Raw genomic sequence first — 21,835 nt, forward strand, 5'->3', positions numbered from 1 at the left:
TCTGGCTCTTTCCATCTTCCAAGTGATTTACAAATGTTAACTAATTAATTAATCTCCACCTCCTCCTTGTCTATAAAATTCAAAATCACGTTGGGGCTGAGGAGGAAGATAAAAACCCCTCCAACTGGAGTACAGCCGGAAAGCAATAAACCTGCAAAAAAAATCCAGCTGCTAATGAAAGGTAGTTTCCAAGGCATATATTCTGCACTGTTTTAAAGAAGAGTTGGTTTTTATACTCCACTTTTCATTGCCCAAAGGAGTCTCAAAGCAACTTCCAATCTTTTTCCCTGCCTCTCTCCACAACAGACACCCAGTGAGGCAGGTGGGGCTGAGAGAGCTCTAAGAAGAACTGCCCTGTGAGAACAGCACTATCTAGGACTGTGATGAGCCCAAGGTCACCCAGCTGGCTGCATGCAGAAGAGCAGAGAATCAAACCCAGCTTGCCAGATTAGAAGCCACTGCTCTTAACCACTACACCAAGTTTCAAATCAAAGACTTGGGGAGGGGGGGGGCAGTGAAAGTGGTGCACAGTTGTTTCGTTGCCTCATTTGTACTTTTCTCCCCTAAAGGGTCCCAAAGGGGTTTACATTGATTTCCTCTCCTCCAGTTAATTCTCATAACAACCCTGTGAGATAGGCTAGGCAAGCATTCAGATTGGCAAAGTGAGGAATTGAACATGAGACTCTCATATCCTAGTCTGACACTATAACCCCTACTCCAGCGGTAGTCAAACTGCGGCCCTCCAGATGTCCATGGACTACAATTGTAGTCCATGGACATCTGGAGGGCCGCAGTTTGACTACCCCTGCCCTACTCCATTCTGGATTGCAACCTCTCAGCAATTAGTCATTAGCCCCACTAGTGTTGACAGCAAAATATGACCATTTTAGGAAGGTGGGCTCTATGGCATCATACCCCATTGAAGTCAATCCTTTCCCCAATCCCCACGTTCCTCAGGCTCCACCCCCAAAATCTCCAGGTATTTTCTGACCTGGAGCTAGGAATCCTAGACCTCACCAACCCTGGCAGCCATTTTGTGATGGCTCCAGCTCTCATGGCAGCCATTTTGTGGCAGCACCTGCTCTCAACATTCCAAAAGCGTCCACAATACCCACAAGGTCCGTGACCCTGTGATGAGAGGGAAGGAAGGGGGAGGACAGGAGTGTCTGAGCCATCGTACCTCCACCTTCTCCTTGTGGCAAATGCACTCAGGCCCACGGGGATCACAGGAGACAGGCTTGCCAACTCTGGGTTGGGATAGGGATGCCAGTCCCCAAGTGGGACCTGGGCATCCCCAAGGTTTACAGCTCATCCCCAGGTGACAGAGAGCAATTTCCCTTTGGAGGGTGGAGGGCACTCCATAGCATTATACTCTACTCCCTGTCCCTAATCCCACCCACTCACAGCTCCACCTCAAAATCTCCAGGTATTTCCCAACCCAGGGATGGCAATTCTAGTTGGAAATACATGTTGACTTTGGGGTGGGACAGGATTTGGGATGGGGGGGGGCGATCTCAGCAGGATACAATGCCATACAATGCCACCCTCCAAAGCAGGAGATCCCCAGGTGCCACCATTAGGTTGGCAAGCCTATGGGGTGGGCCTCCTTCCCTGTCTCCTAGGCTGCATTCTTGAATGTTCACCTTCCAGCCAAGCCAAAGGCTGTCTTGCCCTTCCATTTGGCGAAATGTGAGGAAAGCTTTCTGGGTCCAGGCAGTGAGGATGAAAGGAGCTCTGACACGGTGGGACAGAAGATTCTCCTCTGGACCAGGCAGCTTTGTTCTTGCTCCTTCAAGCTGTTGCCGTCCCAAAATTGCTTCCTCCAACAGAGCCAGGCATGTAGCTTCGCTAGGGTTGCCAACTCGAGGTCGGGAGACTTGGGGATGAAGAGTAGGATCTGGGGAGGGGTTACAATTGATCTCCAGACTAAAGAAATCAGACCCCTTGAAGGAAATGGCATTTTTGGGGGGATTGATTCAATGATCACATCCCAAGCATCACACTATGACCTCTAATTTCCCTTCCCAAAGTAAGAAAACCAACTCAGCAAACATATTTTAAGGCAGGCTGGGCAGGTGGGGGGTAGTTTTGTCATAGTTCTAACTACAAACGTTATGGTAAGCAGCCTTGAACCACGAGGAAAGGCAGACATGTTTTAATGAATGGACCTATATACTGCCATACAGGTCACCCTCCAAAGCCACCATTTCCTCCAGGCCTGGGGTGGTCAAACTGTTGCTGTCCAGATGCCTATGGACTACAATTCCCATGAACCCCTGCCGGCATATGCAACATGCAGCAACCTGTAGCCCATGGACACCTGGAGAGCCACAGTTCGGCCGGCTCTGCTCTAGACCTGATTTTTGTAGTTGGGAGACAGTGGTGATTTCGGACCTCCAGACCTAACCTGGAGGGTGGCGACCCAAGCTTCGCCCTGAGTGTCTGTTTTGGTAAACCTACAGCCCTCAATTCTGGCAAAGAAGGGTCTGCTACACACAACCTTCCTCCAGAATAAAACCAGTTTGCCTTCTTGAGGAGCATGATTCTTGTTTATTTGTGCAGCCGTGGACAAGGGTGCCCTGCCGGACACAGCAATGCTCTTGTTTGCCCCCCTCCCCCCCATGAAGCCTCTGTTTTTTCTCCCTAGAAGAGGAGGGATTGGGAAAGGTAATGTCTGGGTTAAACATCGCCCGGAAGCCGTGGCTCATTTCCATGGCTGAGGCTCTCAGATCTTCCCCTCCCCACAGCCGAGATCAAAGAGCCTCCGGAGTAGCTGCAAAGGGAGCGGCATCCTTCCTTTCTGTGGATCCGGGGAAGGACCTCGGGTCTCCCATCCTGCCACCGCTCTGCATGGCTTCAGGCTGCCATCTGCCTCCCATTAGCCAGATGGATCACCGGGGGCACGCTGGCTGCGCATTTCAAAGGGCAGGAGGTGGCCCAGACCTTTGGCAGGTGACTCTGGGATTGGGAGGGATCAGACTGCCATTAGCACCTCCACCCTGTGCTGGGCAGGAGGGGGGCGGTGGGAAATTGGGCACAAGCCCCCCCTCTCCCCCCAAGAGGAAAAGATTTGGAGGAAGAGGATGGAGCATGGCAAAGTGAGGAAATCTCCCCTAATGGAGCAAGCCAGGCCATAGAATCATATAGCTGGAAGGGGCCATACAGGCCATCTAGTCCAACCCCCTGCTCAACACAGGATCAGCCCAAAGCACCCTAAAGCATCCAAGAAAAGTGTGTATCCAACCTTTGCTTGAAGACTGCCAGTGAGGGGGAGCTCACCACCTCCTTAGGCAGCCTATTCCACTGCTGAACTACTCTGACTGTGAAAAACTTTTTCCTGATATCTAGCCTATATCGTTGTACTTGAAGTTTAAACCCATTGCTGCGTGTCCTCTCCTCTGCAGCCAGCAGAAACAGCATCCTGCCCTCCTCCAAGTGACAACCTTTCAAATACATGCTACAACTGGATACAGGAAAGCACATCCACAAAGTGGCAGAGCAAACAGGCTGGGCTTGAATGGAACTCAGCCATGTGTGAGCTGAGGGTTATCCTCAGTTCCTGTGTGTTCCTAAGCCGGTCATTCAGCATCCCCTTGCACCAGCCACCAGTTTCGGCAGGAACATCCCTGGAATTTAGAGGCTGGGAGATGCACAATCCGGGGGTGGCAGAACAGCGGCACAGGCTGTCCCAGCGGGCTCTTGCCTTCAAGATTCATGTGGCTGAGGTTTCGGCTTCGTCTCAGAGCGATATATTTTATGTTCTCTGACTCAGTGGTAAGGCATCAGAAAAGCCCAGAGGCTCCCCTCCAGCCTCCAGCCATTTCCCTTCTCTCTTCCCGTGATCTCCCTCCTCATGGTGGAACTGGGCTGCTTTTTCCTACTGTCTGGTGTGCAAAGGGCTCGTTTTAACCCTCTCATTGCCAATGTGAACATCAATAGAGATTCGGGCAGCTTTGGTGCTGCCTCAACTACCGATAACTCCTAGGGATGGGCCACAGTAAGCAAACGGTTGTGAGGAGCAATATATTATGACAAGGGAGTGAAGTTGCCGATCTCCAGTTGGTGGCTGGGGAGTTCCCAGACTTAAAACTGGTCTCCGGGTTACGGAAATCAGTTCCCCTGGAGAAAACAGGTGCTTTTGAGGGTGGACAATGGCATTATATCCCACCAAGGTCCCTCCTTTCTGTAAACCCAACCTTCCCCAGGCTCTGTCCCTCCAAATTATTATTATTTATTGAATTTATACACCGCCTTCCTGTGTTTTGATGGCTCAGGTCGGTGAACATCGTAAAAAAACAATACGAATACAAAAATAAATCGATAATAAACATTACTATCAATAAAATAACATTTCCCCACGTAACATTTTAAAACATTTAAACTAGAGTTAGCAGCTGTCTGGTCAACTGATTAATTCCAGCACACCCCATGTGTTCTCCTCTGGGCATCTCTGAAGGGGAGTTCTGATCCATGGCCCAGTAGATGTTAATGGTTCATTGGCCCCAACCACCGGCATGGTGGAAGAGATCCGTTTTACAGGCCCTGCAGAACTGTGCCAGCTCCGACAGGGCCCTGATCTCCTCTGGGAGTTTATTCCACCAAGTAGGGGCCAGGACAGAAAATATCCTGACCCTGTTCAAGACCAGATGTACTTCCTTGGGGTCAGGGATCATTAGAAGAAGAGTTGATTCTTATATGCCGCTTTTCCCTACCCGAAGGAGGCTCAAAGCGGCTTACAGTCGCCTTCCCATTCCTCTCCCCACAACAGACACCCTGTGGGGTGGGTGAGGCTGAGAGAGCCCTGATATTACTGCTCGGTCAGATCAGTTTTATCAGTGCCGTGGCAAGCCCAAGGTCACCCAGCTAGATGCATGTGGAGGAGCGCAGAATCGAACCTGGCATGCCAGATTAGAAGTCCGCACTCCTAACCACTACACCAAACTGGCCGGCTGGAGTTAGTCGAGTGTGGTGCCTTTTGGGGAGAGGGATCCCTGAGCTGCCCAGCCCAGGTCTGGCAATCCTAGGATTCGGCTAAACCTTAGTTATTGCTCCATGCTGGCCAGGGTGGGTTCGAGAACCAGCTGCCTGTGGCTCAGGCCGTTCGCCTGCAGAAGATTCTGGGTCAAGTTCTAAAACGGATGCTCAGCTGATACAGAGCATAAGCCAGGCTTGTTGCCTTCTCACTTCCAGCCCCTGTGAACGGAGCACGTGTCTCCTAAAATGTGCTCATTACCTCAGGAGACAGGGTGGCATTGCACAGGAAGTCAGTGGCAGTGTGTGAGGTGCTGAGCAAGCCGGGCTGCTCATCTTCTGAAAAAGAGGGCATTGTACCCCTATGAACAGCACCCCCCTCCCCCCCCCCCCGGTTTCTCTGGCATGGAGAAACGCCTTGTACTGAAGGACAGTTCACGCAGGGCAGGCGCTTGCACGCTTCCAACCGGCCAATTTATTTCCACATGCTGTACGGGGTTATGTAACTGCAGCATTAAAAAGCAGCTCGACGGGGTGAGGGGCCGCGTTTTCCCGCCGCCGCCGAGTTCGGCTGGGAAGAGATTAGCCGGCGAGCGCTCACCCGCTTGGGAAAGGGTTCATTAAGCCCCCTGCAAAACCTTGCGAGTCTGTGGCTCCTCAGAGCTTAGAGACGGTGCTGGGAGCTGCTGGCGCCACCGCTTAATTAACTGCCTGTCATGGAACTGGGTGGCTGTCGCTCAGCCTCCTCAGGATGGCATCTAGTCGGGGAGGAGACGCTTAAGTCGGGAGAGGAAGAGGACTGTGGCGCGCCAGTCAGCAGGGCCTGAAGGGGGACAGGCCGGGGGAAAGAAGGCGGCGAGGGGGAGAGCGGGACAGAGGGAGAAAGGGAACGAAGCATAAATGTGGCCCTCTCATGAGGCGAGGCGAAGCCGCCATGTCAACAGCCGCTCTGGGGGGGGCACTGTTCAGGAGGCCAGACTGGGAGCCTCGTGGTATTGGGGCCAGGGAGGGAAATGGCTCCTGATGAGGCCTGAACATGTGGAAAAAATGAAACGGCAGGTTTCTCTCAAGGACTAAAGAATAATGAAGCTGGGGGGGTGGGGGGGAATGTAAAATTATATCAAGGATTAGGAGGCGTATCCAGATAATTCCTTTTCTTGGCAATTAAAATGAAGTGTGATTTATGCCGAGTTGTTTTTTTGCATCCTCGCAAAATACAGTATTTGTTCAAATGTCGATGGAGATTTGTCGATAGGCTGCGCTTGTAGGACACGTATGGAAATAAACCGTAATGACGGAAGTATCGGCATAGGGATGATATTGTAATAAACCATATTAAATATTATGTCGAATGTTTAAGGATGTTTGGAAGACGGGGAGATTTGAAGAGGATAATTTAGACCTTTATCATATCGTTTTATTATGTATCATTAATAATGGTCTTTAAATCTCATGCATAATTGCCTTTTTTCCCCTTTTTATGTATGTCTATTTACTTAACTGGAAAAAAAATAAAAAATAATGATGAAGCTGAAGCCAGCAGGAAGATGCCAACACCACCTACTTAGGACCCTTTTAGCTTCCTTAACCTGGAGCCAGCGGTCATGTAGCGCAGTGGTCCTCAACCTGCGGGCCGCAGCCCGGTGCCGGGCCGCGAAGGCCATGGCACCGGGCCGCAGCTCCCGCTCCCCGCCCCCCCCCCCCCGCAGTAAAAAACTTCCCAGGCCGCAAGCTTGCGGCCCGGGAAGCTTCTTACTGCGGGAGGGCAGGGAGAGGGAATCAGGGCCGGGTCGCGCATTCGCGCGGGCACAGCCCGCAGGCGCGGCCCGATGCGGGGCGCGTGGCCCGATGCGTGGGCACGGACCGATGCCCTGCCGGTCCCCAGCCTCAGAAAGGTTGGGGACCACTGATGTAGCGGTTAAGAGCAGGGCTTGATTCCCCACTCCTCCTCTTCATGCAGCCAGCCAACGTACCCGCCTACGTCACAAGGTGTCTCTTGCAGGGAGAGAAAGGGTAGGTAATTATAAGCCACATAGGGTAGTGAAAAGTGGGGTATAAAAAGCAACTCTTCTTCTGAGGGAGAAAGGACAAAAGGTCAGGTGGGATGTCTTGGCCGGGGTATCCCATGGGCTGGGACTTGTTTCAAAGGTTACCCGTGAGCTCTCAAGTGAATTGTCTTCGATGGCTAAATCCAAATTCTAACAAGGTTTATCAAACACACACACACAGCTAGCTTTTACTGAATCAGACCATTAGTCCAACCAGGTCAGGAGTGTCTGCTCTGATTGGCAGTCTCTCTCTAGGGTCTCAGGCAAAGGTCTTTCACCTCACCTCCCAACTGCTCCTTTTAACGGTAGATGTCAGAGATCAAACCTGGGGCTTGCTGCATGCCAAACTGACTCTTCCACTGAACCATAGCCCCTCCCACAAAAGACTGTGGGGAAATATAACCCAAGGGGGGAGCTATCAGGGTCTCCAGAACCCCGAGGGAGGGAGGGAGGGAGGGAGGGAGGGAGGGAAGGGAGGGAGGGAGGGAGGGAGGGAGGGAAGGGAGGGAATAATGAAGGCAGGCAGGAGAGGGGAGGGGAGGGGAGGGGAGGGGAGGGGAGGGGAGGGGAGGGGAGGGGAGGGGAGGGGAGGGGAGGGGAGAGGAGAGGAGAGGAGAGGAGAGGAGAGGAGAGGAGAGGAGAGGAGAGGAGAGGAGAGGAGAGGAGAGGAGAGGAGAGGAGAGGACGCAAAGTACTCTGGAGAAGGCGGTCGCTTGTTGAATTCTCTTGATTCAACACGGCTTTCGGTTTTGCATTTTGCTCTGGAGCAATCCTCCTACCCACATTGTTTTTACTGCAAAGGTTCCCGGGCTGAGTTGTCCAATGCACAACTTCCTGCTGGGGATGGAGCCATAACTGGTTTGCTTTTCTTGCTTTTCATTCCTCCATGAAAGTCTCTGGCAACCCACAGGTATCACCACCACCCACACGTGGATGCAGACAAATCCCATCAGTCAGCATGCCCGAAGAAAGCAGCCTGAAAACCACAGATGGAAAAATCTATTGTTTTCTGCGCAGAGGAAGAGGTGCAAGAGATAATCCACCTGGTGTGGAAAGAGGACAGAAGGGGCCAGAAATTAACCTCAGAATGGAGATTCAAACTATGGGGAGGAAAACAGAAGGCACTGGACGTAACCACCACACCCTGACGGCAAAGGCTAGGCCAATCTTGTCAGATCTTGGACGCTAAGTAGGGTCAGCCCTAGTCAGTAGTCGGATGGGAGACCACCAAGGAAGTCTAGGGCCACCAAGCAGAGGCAGGCAGTGGAAAGCCACCTCTGAAGGTCTCTCAGCTTGAAAATCCTATGGGGTCACCGTAAGTCAGTTACGACTTGACACCGCTTTCCACCACCCTCTGAAACAGCCAGATGCCTGGAGTCACACATCCAATTCTATGATTCAATGAAGCAGGATTAGGCTGAGGGTTTGTGGCTGACCTGTGGCCTTCCAGCAAGCTTCCGTGGCAGACTGAGGATTCAAACCTGGATCTCCTGGATCCTAGTTCAGCCACGACCAGGACACCACACTAGCTTGCCACTGCTATCCCACACTCAGGGGAACCCTGAGGAAGCTTCGAACACCACACTGCTTTGCAGAAACCCACGGAAATCCTCTCCTGGGCCGAGGGCTGAACAAGGGAGGCACATCTGAAGCGTCCGGTGAGAAACCAAAGTAATGCCACGGCAGAAACAGGCCCATCCGATATGTCCATAGATTTATTTCTTTTCTTAAAATCGCTTTATATATTTATACTATTTAGAAACAATCCACCCAAACACACACGCACGCCCCCTCCAGATTGGAGCAAAGCATGAAAAAAAAAATAACAAGAGAGATGTTAGGGTGCATCACCCCACCCACCCGCTCATTCACGGAGCAAAGATGTCCTGGGTCACACACACAAACACCCCCAAACCGAGGCCCCTCCTCAGCGCCCGGATCCTTCCTACCCCTGGCCCCCACGACATTCCGTCCCTGCAAATGCGACCAAGAGACTTGAGGTCATTTTATGGCTCTTTCAAAATGCGCCCTGAAAATAACAAAGGGGGTGCGGGACGGGGTACAGAGCGAGAGAGGCAAGGGAAAGAGGCGGGGAGGGAGGGGAAAGAGAAGTGCTGTTCGAAACAGGAGGGCTGTAAAAAGGGTTGTGAGACAGCAAGGGAGGGAGAGAACATGGCAGGAGAGGGAAGAAAGGGGGAGAGCGACACACAGACCAAGACGCCGTGGTTGGAGAAGAAAGCCCTGTATGTGGGGGGGCGGGAGCACCTGCTGGTCCTCCCCAGCCATTCCAGTGTCCCGCTAGTTGGATTTCGACCAGATTTTCGCGCTGCCTCGGAGCCTGTGGGAGAAGGAAGCGGCTTCAGTTTCAGCGGGGGCAGGCCCAAACCACCAGCGGCCCCACCCGAGGGCTTCCGCCCGCTCTGGGGGGGGGGTCTAAGCCGTTCCTCACCGCCCTCCAAGGAGTCAGCCAGGATTCCGCCTCACCCTTTGCCCTTGGAAGCCTTTTTGCTGGCCTGCCGCTGGTTGGTGCCCGAGGCCGGCTCCCGCAGCTCAGACAGGTGTTGCTCGGGATCCTGGGAAGTCGCCGCCGCGGCCGCCGCTGTTGTCACTTTGATGGTCTTCTTCAGGTTGGCAACCTGCTGGGGCCAAAAGGGGGCGGCGGTGGGGAGGGAAGAGGGGAGAACAAAAAGGGAGGGCGAAAAGGCTTCGTCACATCGGGGGCAAAGTCGCATGACCGAGCAAGAGAGGCACAGGAGATCTCGCTAGATTTCCCAGCTGAGTAGGAAAGCACTCCCTCATGGAGGCAGCAGAAAGATGCCCACCGTTTCCCCAAGCACGTTTCCCCTCCCCACTCTTCAGCAAAGTGATCCCGAGGATTTTTCCATCTGAGGGACTCTTCTAGCTCCCCTTCCCAACTGGAAGGAAACCAGTCCAGCGCAGCAACCAATGCAGAGATGCAGGAGACAGCCTTGCAGAAAGGTGGGCCGTTCTCCTGTGCCTCTGAATACAGGACAGAGCTCTAGCCATACCTGGGGGAAAATTACTCAGCCCTAGGGAGAGGCTAACTGGAAGAAAGCCAAGCAAGAACAAGGCATCAAGCAGAGTTGCGGCAGGCAAGTTTCTTTGAGGCTTGGGTGCTTCGGTCTCAGTGAAGCTGTTTAATGATATCATCGTTTTCTCGTGTGTGTGTGTGAGAGAGAGTGAGCACTTTAAAACATTTGATCACAAAGGGGTAGCTGTGTTAGCCTGTTGTAGTCTCCCAAACAAGCTCAAAATCTATAGTGGCACCTTAAAAACTAACAAGTTTTTATTTCAAGTGAGCTTTAAGACAGATAAATACATAATGCAAAATGAAAAAAGGTATCCCAGTATGTTTTCCCCATCCCCCATCTCTCTGAAGAAGCAGGCGGTGGTTCCCAAATGCTTGCAGAGCAATACATCTCTTTAGTCTTTACTGTGCCGTGGGATTTCTTTCTTTTTCAAAAAAGAACCTTAGCCTGCAACCAGCTGACCGAGACAAGGGTCTGATCGCAGATTTCCCCAAGTGACCAAATACACAGTTGACTGCCAGCCCCGTCCCTGGGCAGGGATGGGGCTGCCTGTATCTGCTGCCACCCAGGCCGTGCGGCTGACAAAGACTTCCTGGCAGGAATGCAAAGAGTGCCCAATCCGCTGCCAGTGGGAATTGCAAAGCCCCTGTTCCCTCTGGCCGCCTGACATGCAAACAGACCACCTGGCCTTGTGTTTTTAAGCTGCTGACTGACTTTGGGAAGTAAGCAAAGGACGACTAGATGGCTGATGGGCCCTTCTTGCTGTATTTGGGAAGGAAGCAACATTCTTGGTCCGGGAGCAAAGCTGGACACCAGCAGATGCCGCATGGAGCTCTCGGAGTCTAAATACAGAGCTCTACTCAGGATAAAGCAGGTGGGTGGGAGGGTGCCTGGCAGGGCCTGGGCTCAATCCGCACATGTAGGATAATGCACTTCCAATGTGCTTTTGCACATGTATTTTTCTGTACCAAACAGGAAAACCTAAAGTGCATTATCCTTCCTGTGTGGAATGGGCCCAGGAAGAAGAGCTAGGGTTTTATACCACACTTTTCACTACCCAAAGGAGTCCCAAAGCAGCTCACAAACACTTTCCCCTTCCTCTCCCCACAGCAGACACCCTGGGAGGGAGGTGGGGCTGAGAGAGCTCTGAGAGAACTACTCTATGAGACTGGCCCAAGGTCAAAAAAGCTGGCCATACATGAAGGAGCGTGGAATCAAACCCGGCTCTCCAGATTAGTGGCTGCCACTCTTTAACCAGTACACCACGCTGGCTCTCAAGGCAGTCCATGTGTTCCCCCCCAACCCCCCCCCCCCAAATGGTGGCTGAAGACAGAGGAGAGGGTCGGCTGCACGGCGGAGCGCTCACCTCACTCTCGATCTGCTGCTTCAGGCCCAGCTGCTGCTCCTTGTGCTGATTTGCTCGGCTGACCTGCTCCTCGATGCTGGAGAGGACCACCTCGCAGCCCTGGCACCTGGACCGGGTGGGCAAGAAAAGGGGACCAGAGGAGACGGAGACATTAATGGGAGAGCAAAGCGAGATGGGTGACTCCTAACCAAGCATGACAGACACCAGGGGCCCGAGAAGCATGAAGTTCAAAGCTGGAGCAGTGGTCATGATTTCCAGGGGTAGTCAAACTGTGGCCCTCCAGATGTCCATGGACTTCAATTCCCATGAGCCCATGCCAGCGTTTAGGAATTGTAGTCCATGGACATCTGGAGGGCCGCAGTTTGACTACCCCTGAAAGCGTTCTGTTCTCAAAGGGGAGGAATTGCATGATGTGGAATCCCCCCCCCCCTCTGCCCCAATGCCTTGCAAGAAGGATCCAGGATTCAATTTGCAAGGAAGAATCAGGAAAGGTGTTTTGCTACACAAAGGGTAAAGGTATCCCCTGTGCAAGCACTGGGTCATGTCTGACCCTTGGGGTGACGCCCTCCAGCGTTTTCATGGCAGACTCAATACGGGGTGGTTTGCCAGTGCCTTCCCCAGTCATTACCGTTTACCCCCCAGCAAGCTGAGTACTCATTTTACTGACCTCGGAAGGATGGAAGGCTGAGTCAACCTTGAGCCAGCTGCTGGGATCGAACTCCCAGCCTCATGGGCAGAGCTTTCAGACTGCATGTCTGCTGCCTTACCACTCTGCGTCACAAGAGGCTCATGAAAGAGGCTATGACTAGGCCACAATTCCACCCAAACAGTACCAGATGCTGAATTCTGCTTTGTCAGTTTCAATTGATCGGGGCAGGGCAGGGGGGGGGGGAGAGAAAGCAAGTTTCTAGTCCTTATGTTGCAAAGGTTTATTCAAGAGCAGGCAACATCTCAGAAGCCTCTAAGGCAGCTCCGGGAAGGCCCCGAATAAGAGAATATATTATCTCTGCGTCGATCGGGAGAGCTAATCAAAACGTACAGTCTGGGTTATAACAATTTAGGGAGCTAGCAGCTTTTATTTACCCTCTGCTTGTCTCAATGAATGACGACAAGGCAGGATATTCTTGATTTACACCCTGTGTGCCGTCCTGAATCAATGCTAGATGTGCCTTATATATAATACTCAGACAGAAGAGATCTGTAGTTTGCACATATCCATATTAATAAATCTTTTTTTTTAAAGGCTTCTAGAAGAGGTTTTTGGCAAGCATCACCATTCCTTACTCTTCTCTATGGCTAGCAAACACACCACAATGCATACCAAAAAACCAACACAACGACAGTCATGTCACTGTGCTTCCCTGATATGATTCATGCTGCTCACACAGCCCCGTTTTTATGCCCCAGGACTTCGGCTTCTGCACTGCGGTATCACTGCTGTGGCTCTTTAGGGGGGACTTCCAGGAGAGTTGTAGATTTAGGCCACGGAGGTGTCTGTCCACCCTTGCAAAACACGGATGCAGATTGCGGAGTGGGAAGGGGGGATTGGTTCCTGCAAAAAGGCAGCCTGGACAAGTCAGCGCGAGGTATGACACTGGCACATTACAAAGGCAATGTGTAGCATTGCAGTGGGGAGGGAGTGAGGGATGGTAAGAAAAAAGGCCAAGTCGATTCGATTCCAGTAGCGCCTCCGAAACCCACAAACTTCCTGGGGTATTCCTGATGCTTTGCGAACATTAATAGGTTGGTGATCCCCGGACTGCATGAAGTACACCCAGCCTCAACCAGGGCCAGGGCCTTTTTGGTCCTGGCCCCTACCTGGTGGAATGAGCTCCTGGAAGAGCTACGGGCCCTGCGGGAGCTAATGCAGTTCTGCAAGGCCTCTAAGGCGGAGCTCTTATGTCAGGTTTTTGGCTGAGGCCAGGCTAAGGGGATATCTCAGGCCCCTCTTCTGACATCTGCCAATTATGCCACATCTAAAGCTTCCTGGGAATGGCAGCCGGGGGGGGGGGGACTGTACAAGAGATTTATGTTGATGTTTAATATATTGTGCATAGGTCTTTCTAATTCAATATTTTCAATTTGTTGTTAGCAGCTGCGAGCTGTCTGGACCAAGGACAGTGGCCTATAAATGTAATAAATAATGACTTTCTGAGAGCCAAGGTTCCTTTCCTCGGGTACTTTTCTGGAAGCTCAGATCCTGAAGATCTTCGCCTCCAAGGTGCGGCTGGACTTGAACCTAGCTGCTCTACTACAGACCAATGTAGCTCCCCTCTGCAAAGACGCAACGGCAGCGTGATATGAACTTGCAATTCATAGCAGCAGTCTGGGGCCACCACATGGTAGAGCAGGGGTAGTCAAACTGCGGCCCTCCAGATGTCCATGGACTACAATTCCCAGGAGCCCCTGCCAGCATTCGCTGGCAGGGGCTCCTGGGAATTGTAGTCCATGGACATCTGGAGGGCCGCAGTTTGACTACCCCTTTGGTAGAGGGTCACCTCCCAGGCCACAGACAGCCAGGAGCGAGCTGAGCCCCTGCAGTGCATAAGGTCCCTCCTCACTGTGCCACCCAAATGGGCAGCTTGGCTGGGAAGCTGTTACCCACCAAGAGTCGCTTGCAGGAATGGTGGGCTGGGAATGAATGAATGAATGAATGAATGAATGAATGAATGAATGAATGAATGAATGAATGAATGAATGAATGAATGAATGAATTGGCCCTGCCTGCGAGTGACCTCCTCCTTTGGAAAGCCACACCCGCCATGCCAGCCATGTGCAAGTGGGTATTCTTTTTTTCCCATCATGGCGCAGCATGAATGGTTACATCGTTAGGCTAAGAACAGTTTAGCTGTTCCCAGATCTTGCAGAGTGGTGACATAAACGGATGGAACACGGGTCAGTGGCAAAACTGACATATTTGATGCATAACAGATCAATATCAGATTTTAGTAGAAAGTGGAGTCCAATATTAGACTGCATCGACGGATTTAATGAGAAGAAATAATTGATGTATCTGAGGTGTATGTAAACAATGGCTATACGAACTTGGGGGGGGGGAACAATTGGTACAACGGAAAAATATATAAGACCTATTGTGATATATCAGCTTTGGTTGGGTCCAATAACCAATGAGTTGGCCCCCTCCTGCGAAGGACTCCCTCCTGGAAATGAAGGTACAGTATTTGCTGGCGTATAAGACTACTTTCCCCCCCTGAAAAACATGCCTCCAAGTGGGGGGGGGGTCGTCCTATACGCCGGGTACACTTCAGTTGGGATGGACATAGCTGCCCATAGTGGCCTATAGTACTGTAATGTAATGTAACAAACTCTATATTTTGAGTGGAAATGTTGGGGGGTCGTCTTATACGCCGGCAAATACGGTAATCATTGCTAAATGCTTGATACTGCGGTGCAACGAAATTTTAAGGGACATTTAATATGTTTTAACTGATTTTAATTAATATTAATGGCATTACTGTTGATTTTCTGTAACTATTATTTTGTTGTTACCTGCCCTGAACTGGCCTGCTTAGATGGAGCTGCATATAAATCAATGAATGAACGAATCGATCAAAAAATGTAGTTCTGTAAATAAGATATACAGTGTTCTTTTCTATACTCTGTATTCCTTTTCGGAATAAATAAACATTATAATTAAAAAAGAAAAAAAAAGATTTGGATGTGACTTTAAATCCGTGCCCAGCCCTGCAGAGCTGTTGCGTGGATCAAGCGGCAAGAGATGGGAACTCGCACATGCTGTTTTGGGGAGGAAACATGGAGTTGGAACGAAGGCGATAAAATATCCCCGGTGGCCGGGGCAGCCCCGCTCACCATTCCTGGAGAGTGCGGGTGATGGCGCTGAGCTCCTCCCGACGGATGTCCCGCCCAATGCTGTAATCCACCTCCAGCCGCTGGTTCCGCTGGTCCAGGCTCCCGCGCAGGACATCCGCGTACACGGCCTCTATCACCAGGTCCTCCAGCTGCCGCACGTTCTTCAGCTGCAGCTGGTCCAGCAGGACGGAATAAGGGATGCACTGCAGGGGTGGGGCGGGGGGGGGGACACAGGGCAGCGTGAGGGAGAGCGAGGGGCAGACGCGGGAAGGCAACGATACCTGGGGTGGGGGAAGCTACCTTGAGCTTGGAAGCCAGCGTAACCACCGAGAGATGGCGAAGTTTGTTCTTCTGAGCCTCCGTCAATGCGGGCAGATTCCCGGCCTCAGCTGAAAGAAAGAGCCTCCATCACAGCCGGTTCGGAGTCCTCTCCAGCGCTTGCTGCTAGCTGAGGTCACTGCTCATTGTCTCTTCTCTCTTGCCCATAGTATTAGAATTTGGGGGTACCCAAGGCCACTAGCAGGAAACAGATTTCTCTACTCAACGGGAAGTTAAGCAGTGGAATGGACAGCTGGAGGAGGTAGCCACGGCCATAGACACAGCTGGTGTCAGCCAGATGCGTGGCAGTTAGGTCTGCCAGCAGCCCGAGGTGAAGAACTGGAGGGAAAATCACCTCAGGTCAGACTGTGGAACAGTTCTGCCTCAGAAGGCTAGGCGTCTGTGGATTCAGCCCCTATTGCTGTGCTGGCTCTACTCTAGTTTTTATCCATATTGCTATGCCCATTTCCCCAGAATCAGAAGAAACATACCCAGATAATCTGAATACGTCCCATACGCAAAGACAGTGAGCAGGCGAAAGACAGGGGAGAATTCGCTGTCGGCTAGCTGCGGAGAGAGAAAAAACAAGGAGAAAAATATGGCCAGAATTCTTTTTTTACACAGAATTCTCAACACTTTGGAGGGGTAACAGGGTCCTTATCCTCATGGCAGACATCTTGGCTTTGCCCTCACCCCTTCAGACTGCAGGTGGGGGACATACTAGGCATAGGTCATGAAATTATACCAAAAGCCTTAAAATTCTGGAGTGAAATTGTGACACAAATAAGATCCCACAGGACCTGGCTAGGATTCTGCTGCTCCCTAAAATCAGAACAAAACTAGTTTCCAGAATGGAGCACAAACAAAGTTAGAATAGTTTCACATGGGGAGAAAAAACACCAATAAAAAATGGTCTGGGAACTCATGACCCTGGATAAAATATCTCTGCAGCTGGAAAAAAAAAACAACAGCACAAATGCGTTCAGCACATTTTGTGGACAGATGGTCAGCCATTTCTAGAATTTACAGAAAACTCTCCCTTGCAAATTCATAAACGTCCTTTCAAATTTAGCTCTGTCCCAGTTCACGGTTACCATTTCTCTGAAGGGATATACTATTTATCCAATTATTGTCTTGAAGACAGGATACCGAGCCATTTAAGCAACCTATTGTCATTTTTTCCTCGCTGCCCTGTCTCTTGTGGGCACATCATTTTATGTTTCACTTTCTGGGTCTTGCCTCTGAAATTTTACATCTTTAATTGAAATCTAACGCTGTCCTTTTCAGAGCGGTGCTCAGCAGATTGGACATGGTGGTTCTCTCTTATTTATTTCTCATCAATTGTGACAGAAAATCTAATGATACAAAAAAAAAGAGATAAAGCAAGTACAGAAGCTGGATTTCAGGCTGGAAAAACCCCATCCGGGCTTGATCCTTGACATACAAGGAATACTTTGCTACGGAGGTCCTTTTGGTACTGTGAGATCTTTCGGCAGCCTGTCACACTCTTGACCATCAAATTATTTTGGGATTAATGGCTGGGGTGACCTGAATAGGTCTGAGTAGCCCAATCTTGGCAGAGCCTGAAAGGAAACTAGGGTTGGTTAGGACTTGGACAAAATGTCCAGGGCTGCTGTGCAGAGGAAAGCAATGGCCAACCAACTCTGCTCATCTTCTGAAGAATGTTTCAGAGAACTAATTCTTGGATGGGGAGGGAAACCAAGATCTCATATATATATATATATATATATATATATATATATATATATATATATATATATATATATATATATATATATATATATATATATATATATATATATATATATATATATATATATATATATATATATATATATATATATATATATATATATATATATATATATATATATACACACACACAATAACTGACTCCCCCCTGCTCTAGGGCTTTGCCCCCTGAGTCTCTGGACTCACCTCTCGAACGCTGGGCATATCCAAAAGCTCCCCAAAGACATAGATGCCCGGGGCTTCTAGCACTTGATGGATGAGGCTGGCCAGAGCAGCTCCACGGGCAGACTTGGCCAGCAGCAGGAACTGCTCCTGGTTCTGCCCGGTCACCTTCACCTCGGCCGTCATGGCGACGCCAAACCAGGCCGCTCCAGGGCCAGGATCCAGCGCCCGGAACCTAAAGAAAGGAGGAAGCAAGCAAGCAACCTAGAATGACAGCTCCCTCGGGAACAAACAAGACAGGAGGGCATCTTCATGGCCACCGCGGGCACAGAGCCTCCTTTGAAAAGTGATTTCAGTGCCCAAACAGCTGCAGTCATGCTGCAAGCCCTCACAGCATTTTAAAATGACTCTGAAATAGCGGTGGACACGGGCCCTCGTTTCCCCCCCAAAGACAAGCGACATGATTTGAGAGTCCCCCAGCTCTGGCTTCTCCAGCAGACTTTATATTCTTTGGAGTGGCAAAAGTTACAAGAGCCGACCAAGCACAAAGCACTGAACCCCCTCAGGTAGTTAAAGTCACCCTCGTACTATTTCACAGGTCACATCCTCCCACTCCCAGCAAACCAAGGTCATTAAATATAAAGGCAATTACAGTCCTAAGCAGGTTTACTGACTTGGGAGTAAGATTTCTGAATACAGGCGTCTGCAAGTGTGTCTGCATATGCATTAGAATGAGCTGGCGGAAAGGACTATCCGCTTCTGGCTGTTTTCAATCATTCCCTGCAAAGGAAGACCTACCCCATCAAGGGAAAGGTACTGGCTCAGTCCACCCCTTGGCACACTAATTTTCTATTTGCACTACCAGGCAGTCGCTGGAAGACAGAATCCCACAATTTACAGTGCCAGTAAGCAAAGTTTCTTGCTAGAGCTTGTAAAACCTGCCAACTGATCGTGAATCCAAGGGCTGGGATAAAGACTATGTAATTTTAAACTGACCTGACGATTTTATGGTTTTTATGCTAGACATTGTTATTTATTTTTCTGACACTGTAATTTAAATCTTTGTTGGATCTCATGATTTGCTGGTCTTTGACTGTATAATAAATATCCATCTATATGCAGTGAGGTTAGACACAAATCATATTAACCTGCTTCATACTGAGCCAGTCTATCAAAGTCAGTTCTGTCTAACTGGATTAGTAAACAATGTAAGGAAAAGGTGAAAATGCTCCTGAGCGGATGCAGAGTATATTCCCCCCCCCCATCCACCCACTGAGGTCAATTAAAGGGTGTAAAGCACATGATACTGCATTATACTGAGTGGGATTATGGTTCTCTCAAGAGCCGGACTCTTTTTTCTAACTGGTCGTGGCTCTCCAGGGCCCAGTCTGCACACAAAGGATAATGCACTTTCAATGTGCTTTGGCAGCTGGATTTTCCTGTGCAGAACAGGAAAATCTACTTCTAAAGTGCATTATCTATTGTGTGCAGAATTGGCCCAGGGTTTCGGGCTGAAGTCTGGTGCCTGTGGCTCAGTGGTAGAGCATCGGCTTGGCATGCAAGAAGTCACAGGTTCAATCTCTGAAAAGATCTGGCAGCAGGTCATACGAAAGACCTCTGCGACCCTGGAGAGAGCTGCTGCCTGTCTGAGCAGCCAATAATGACTTTGATGGGCCAATGATCTGATTCAGCAAAATGGAAATTCAGGCCTACAACCTGACATTTCAGGCCTATGTTCCTTTTAACCAGAGACACAAGTAAAGTACCCTACCATTCAGATACCCTAAATCAGGTTTTAATTATTAAAAAAACGTTTTATCGCACACATCTAAACAAAATGCACACCCGAAAAAAGCAACAGAACTAAACCATCTGATACCACATACGGAAACAAGCCATCATTAAACAGTCCTGTCCTTTGCTTATATAAGCAAAGAAATATATAAGGTCAAGAACATTTTGGCGTCCCAAAATAAAAGGATGGGGGGGGGGGCGGAACTTCCATCACAGTTTGCTTTCTACATCTTTCTAAATCAGGTTTAAAAGAAAAAGAAAAGGAACCCCCCCAAACGGATCCCTATCTGCATTCTGCACGGGGGCAACCGAAATAAACTCGCACCCACCCACGACTCAATCACTCCACACCGACATAAACATCGCCGGCCTTTCGCGGTGCCGCAGGCCGGCAGATTTCTTTCGCGGCACCCTCGGCACGCCTCCCCCCTACTCCCACCCCCACCCCGCTGCGGCACCCGCGAGAAGGAGCACGCGGGTCAACCTGCCCGTGGGAATGCGGCCGGCTCTGGGGCCAGCCCGGGGGTTGGCTGGTTGGGAGAGGCAGAGCGAGTTCCAAAGGGGCGCCAAGAGGGAGCCCCTCCCCAGGGGGAGCTGTCACTCACAGGGCGCCCCCCCCCCCCCCAAGCGAGCTGCTCCTCCCCCGGTGCTGCAGGCCCGTCGGGCCCCTCACCTGACGGCTCCCTTTCCCTGCGCCGCGGGGCAGACCGGCCGTCCTGGCCCGGAGAGGGACCACTTCCGGGTTGGTGGCGTCACAAGCTGCCCTCCCGGCCACGCCCTCGGCCGCTCATTGGTCGGATCTCCCCGGGGGAGGGCAATGCTCTGCCGCCAGATGTGGGCAGCTGCGTACGCTTGCCACGCGGCTGTGTTTTCCTAAGGTTCCCCCCCCCCGCGCTGCATACGCGCGTGCGCCCTGGCGGCTGGCAGGAGCTAGGAGTAGACTGGTCCTATTCCCTTGATTTCTTCTTCATCATTATTATTATTAATTATCATCATTGTCATCAATAATAGTAATCATAATAATAATACAATTTGTATACCGCCCCACCCCAGAAGTCTCAGAGCTGCAAACATCATAAAGGTAAAGGTATCCCCTGTGCAAGGACTGAGTCATGTCTGACCCTTGGGGTGATGCCCTCTAGCGTTTTCTTGGCAGACTCAATACAGGGTGGATTTGCTTTTCCTTCCCCAATCATTACCGTTTTAGCCCCCAGCAAGCTGGGTACTCATTTTACCAATCTCGGAAGGATCGAAGGCTGAGTCAACCTTGAGCCGGCTGCTGGGATCGAACTCCCAGCCTCATGGTCAGAGTTTCAAACAGCATGTCTGCTGTCTTACCGCTCTGTGCCACAAGAGGCTCTGCAAAATACAAATCACAGTTCAAATGTTTTGACAGAAGGGTCTTAAGGGTGCCCTTGGACTCAGTTTTTTTCTCCTACTTCAGACCAACACGGCTACTCACCTGAATCTAATTCTACAGCAAGTATACCTTTTATTTAAAAGGGGACGGAATTGACATTTTTATTAAAATTAGGGGACAGCCAGGAAATGTTTAAAAAAGGTACAGTTTCCTTCTAAAGGGTATGTATGATCAGTCTAGCCAGGAGCCAAAAGAAAGCCTAGGATGTTGCATTTGGGAAGGGCAGGTGGGGGGGAGAGCATCTTGCTAAGGATGCCCATCACCCGGTGGAACCTGGAGAATCCCCTGGTTTTACAGGTCATCTCTACACTAAAGAGGTCGATTCCCCAGAAGGAAATGTTTGCTTTGGAGGGGGGGACTCCATAGCAGAGAGCCTTATGCCATGCAGAATTAAATACTGAGATTGAGCATCGGGACAGAGCTGTTATTATTTGCCACCATAACTGTAGAGTTTAATATGCCCATTGTAGAGATTTTATTGTCATTGTTGAACTGTATGTTGTACACTGCCCCAAGCCTGTAAGCAGAACAGGGCAGCAAATAAATCAAGTTGATGATGATGATGCACTAAGATCCCTCCCTGCCCCAAATTTCACCTACTCCTGGCTCCACCCCCCAAGTCTCCAGGGATTTCCCAACCCAGAGCTGGCAACCTGTTCCCCTGGAGAAAATGGCTGCTTTGGAGGGGGGACTCCCCAGCATTCTACTCCACTGAAGTCCCTCCCTGCCCCAAATTTCACCCGCTCTCAGCTCCACCCCCCAAGTTTCCAGGAATTTCCCAACCCAGAGCTGACAACTCTACCTCTTGCAGCAAGGCCAACAGCAGTACACCCACAACAGATGCCCTCCCTCCCTCCTGCATAAATAGCTAGGAGCCTCTGCATTGCATCTAGCAGTATCCCCACTTCACCGACATTTATTCCGGATTTTTATTTTTATTCTTAGTCTTCTAAAATGCTGCAAAACTCTTGTTTATTTTTTATGTCAAGAGCCCTGTGGGCCATTAATGTTTGGCCAGAGATGAATCCAGTTAGCTTTTTCTGTTGTTTTTTTAAGTAAATTTTATTTCAGCCAGTATAATCACAAGTTATGGTGACCAAGT

The 21,835-nt window shown here is 50.4% G+C and overlaps 1 protein-coding gene across 1 annotated transcript; it reads right to left on the bottom strand.

The window, feature by feature from the left end:
• Positions 1-8,716: 8,716 nt before the first annotated feature.
• Positions 8,717-20,138, bottom strand: COPS7A (COP9 signalosome subunit 7A). Its single transcript, XM_077345786.1, has 8 exons — positions 19,987-20,138; positions 17,544-17,754; positions 16,076-16,151; positions 15,567-15,655; positions 15,267-15,469; positions 11,436-11,541; positions 9,504-9,655; positions 8,717-9,357 (listed from the first exon to the last, which is right to left on the bottom strand). The coding sequence occupies exons 2-8, from the start codon at positions 17,703-17,705 to the stop codon at positions 9,318-9,320; spliced, it is 828 nt and encodes a 275-aa protein (XP_077201901.1). The 5' UTR covers positions 17,706-17,754; positions 19,987-20,138; the 3' UTR covers positions 8,717-9,317.
• Between the last annotated feature and the right edge of the window lie 1,697 nt (positions 20,139-21,835).

The sequence above is a fragment of the Paroedura picta genome, chromosome 7, assembly GCF_049243985.1.
Source record: "Paroedura picta isolate Pp20150507F chromosome 7, Ppicta_v3.0, whole genome shotgun sequence".
Taxonomy (NCBI): Eukaryota; Metazoa; Chordata; class Lepidosauria; order Squamata; family Gekkonidae; genus Paroedura; species Paroedura picta.

Bases quoted from the DNA above. Each gene is read 5' to 3' on its own strand.
- COPS7A (XM_077345786.1), bottom strand. From the start codon at position 17,705: ATGACGGCCGAGGTGAAGGTGACCGGGCAGAACCAGGAGCAGTTCCTG. The intron at 16,152-17,543 runs GTGAGTCCAGAG...CTCTCTCCGCAG, and splicing joins ATATGCCCAGCGTTCGAGAG to CTAGCCGACAGCGAATTCTC. The intron at 15,470-15,566 runs GTAGCTTCCCCC...CCACCCCTGCAG, and splicing joins CGCTGGCTTCCAAGCTCAAG to TGCATCCCTTATTCCGTCCT.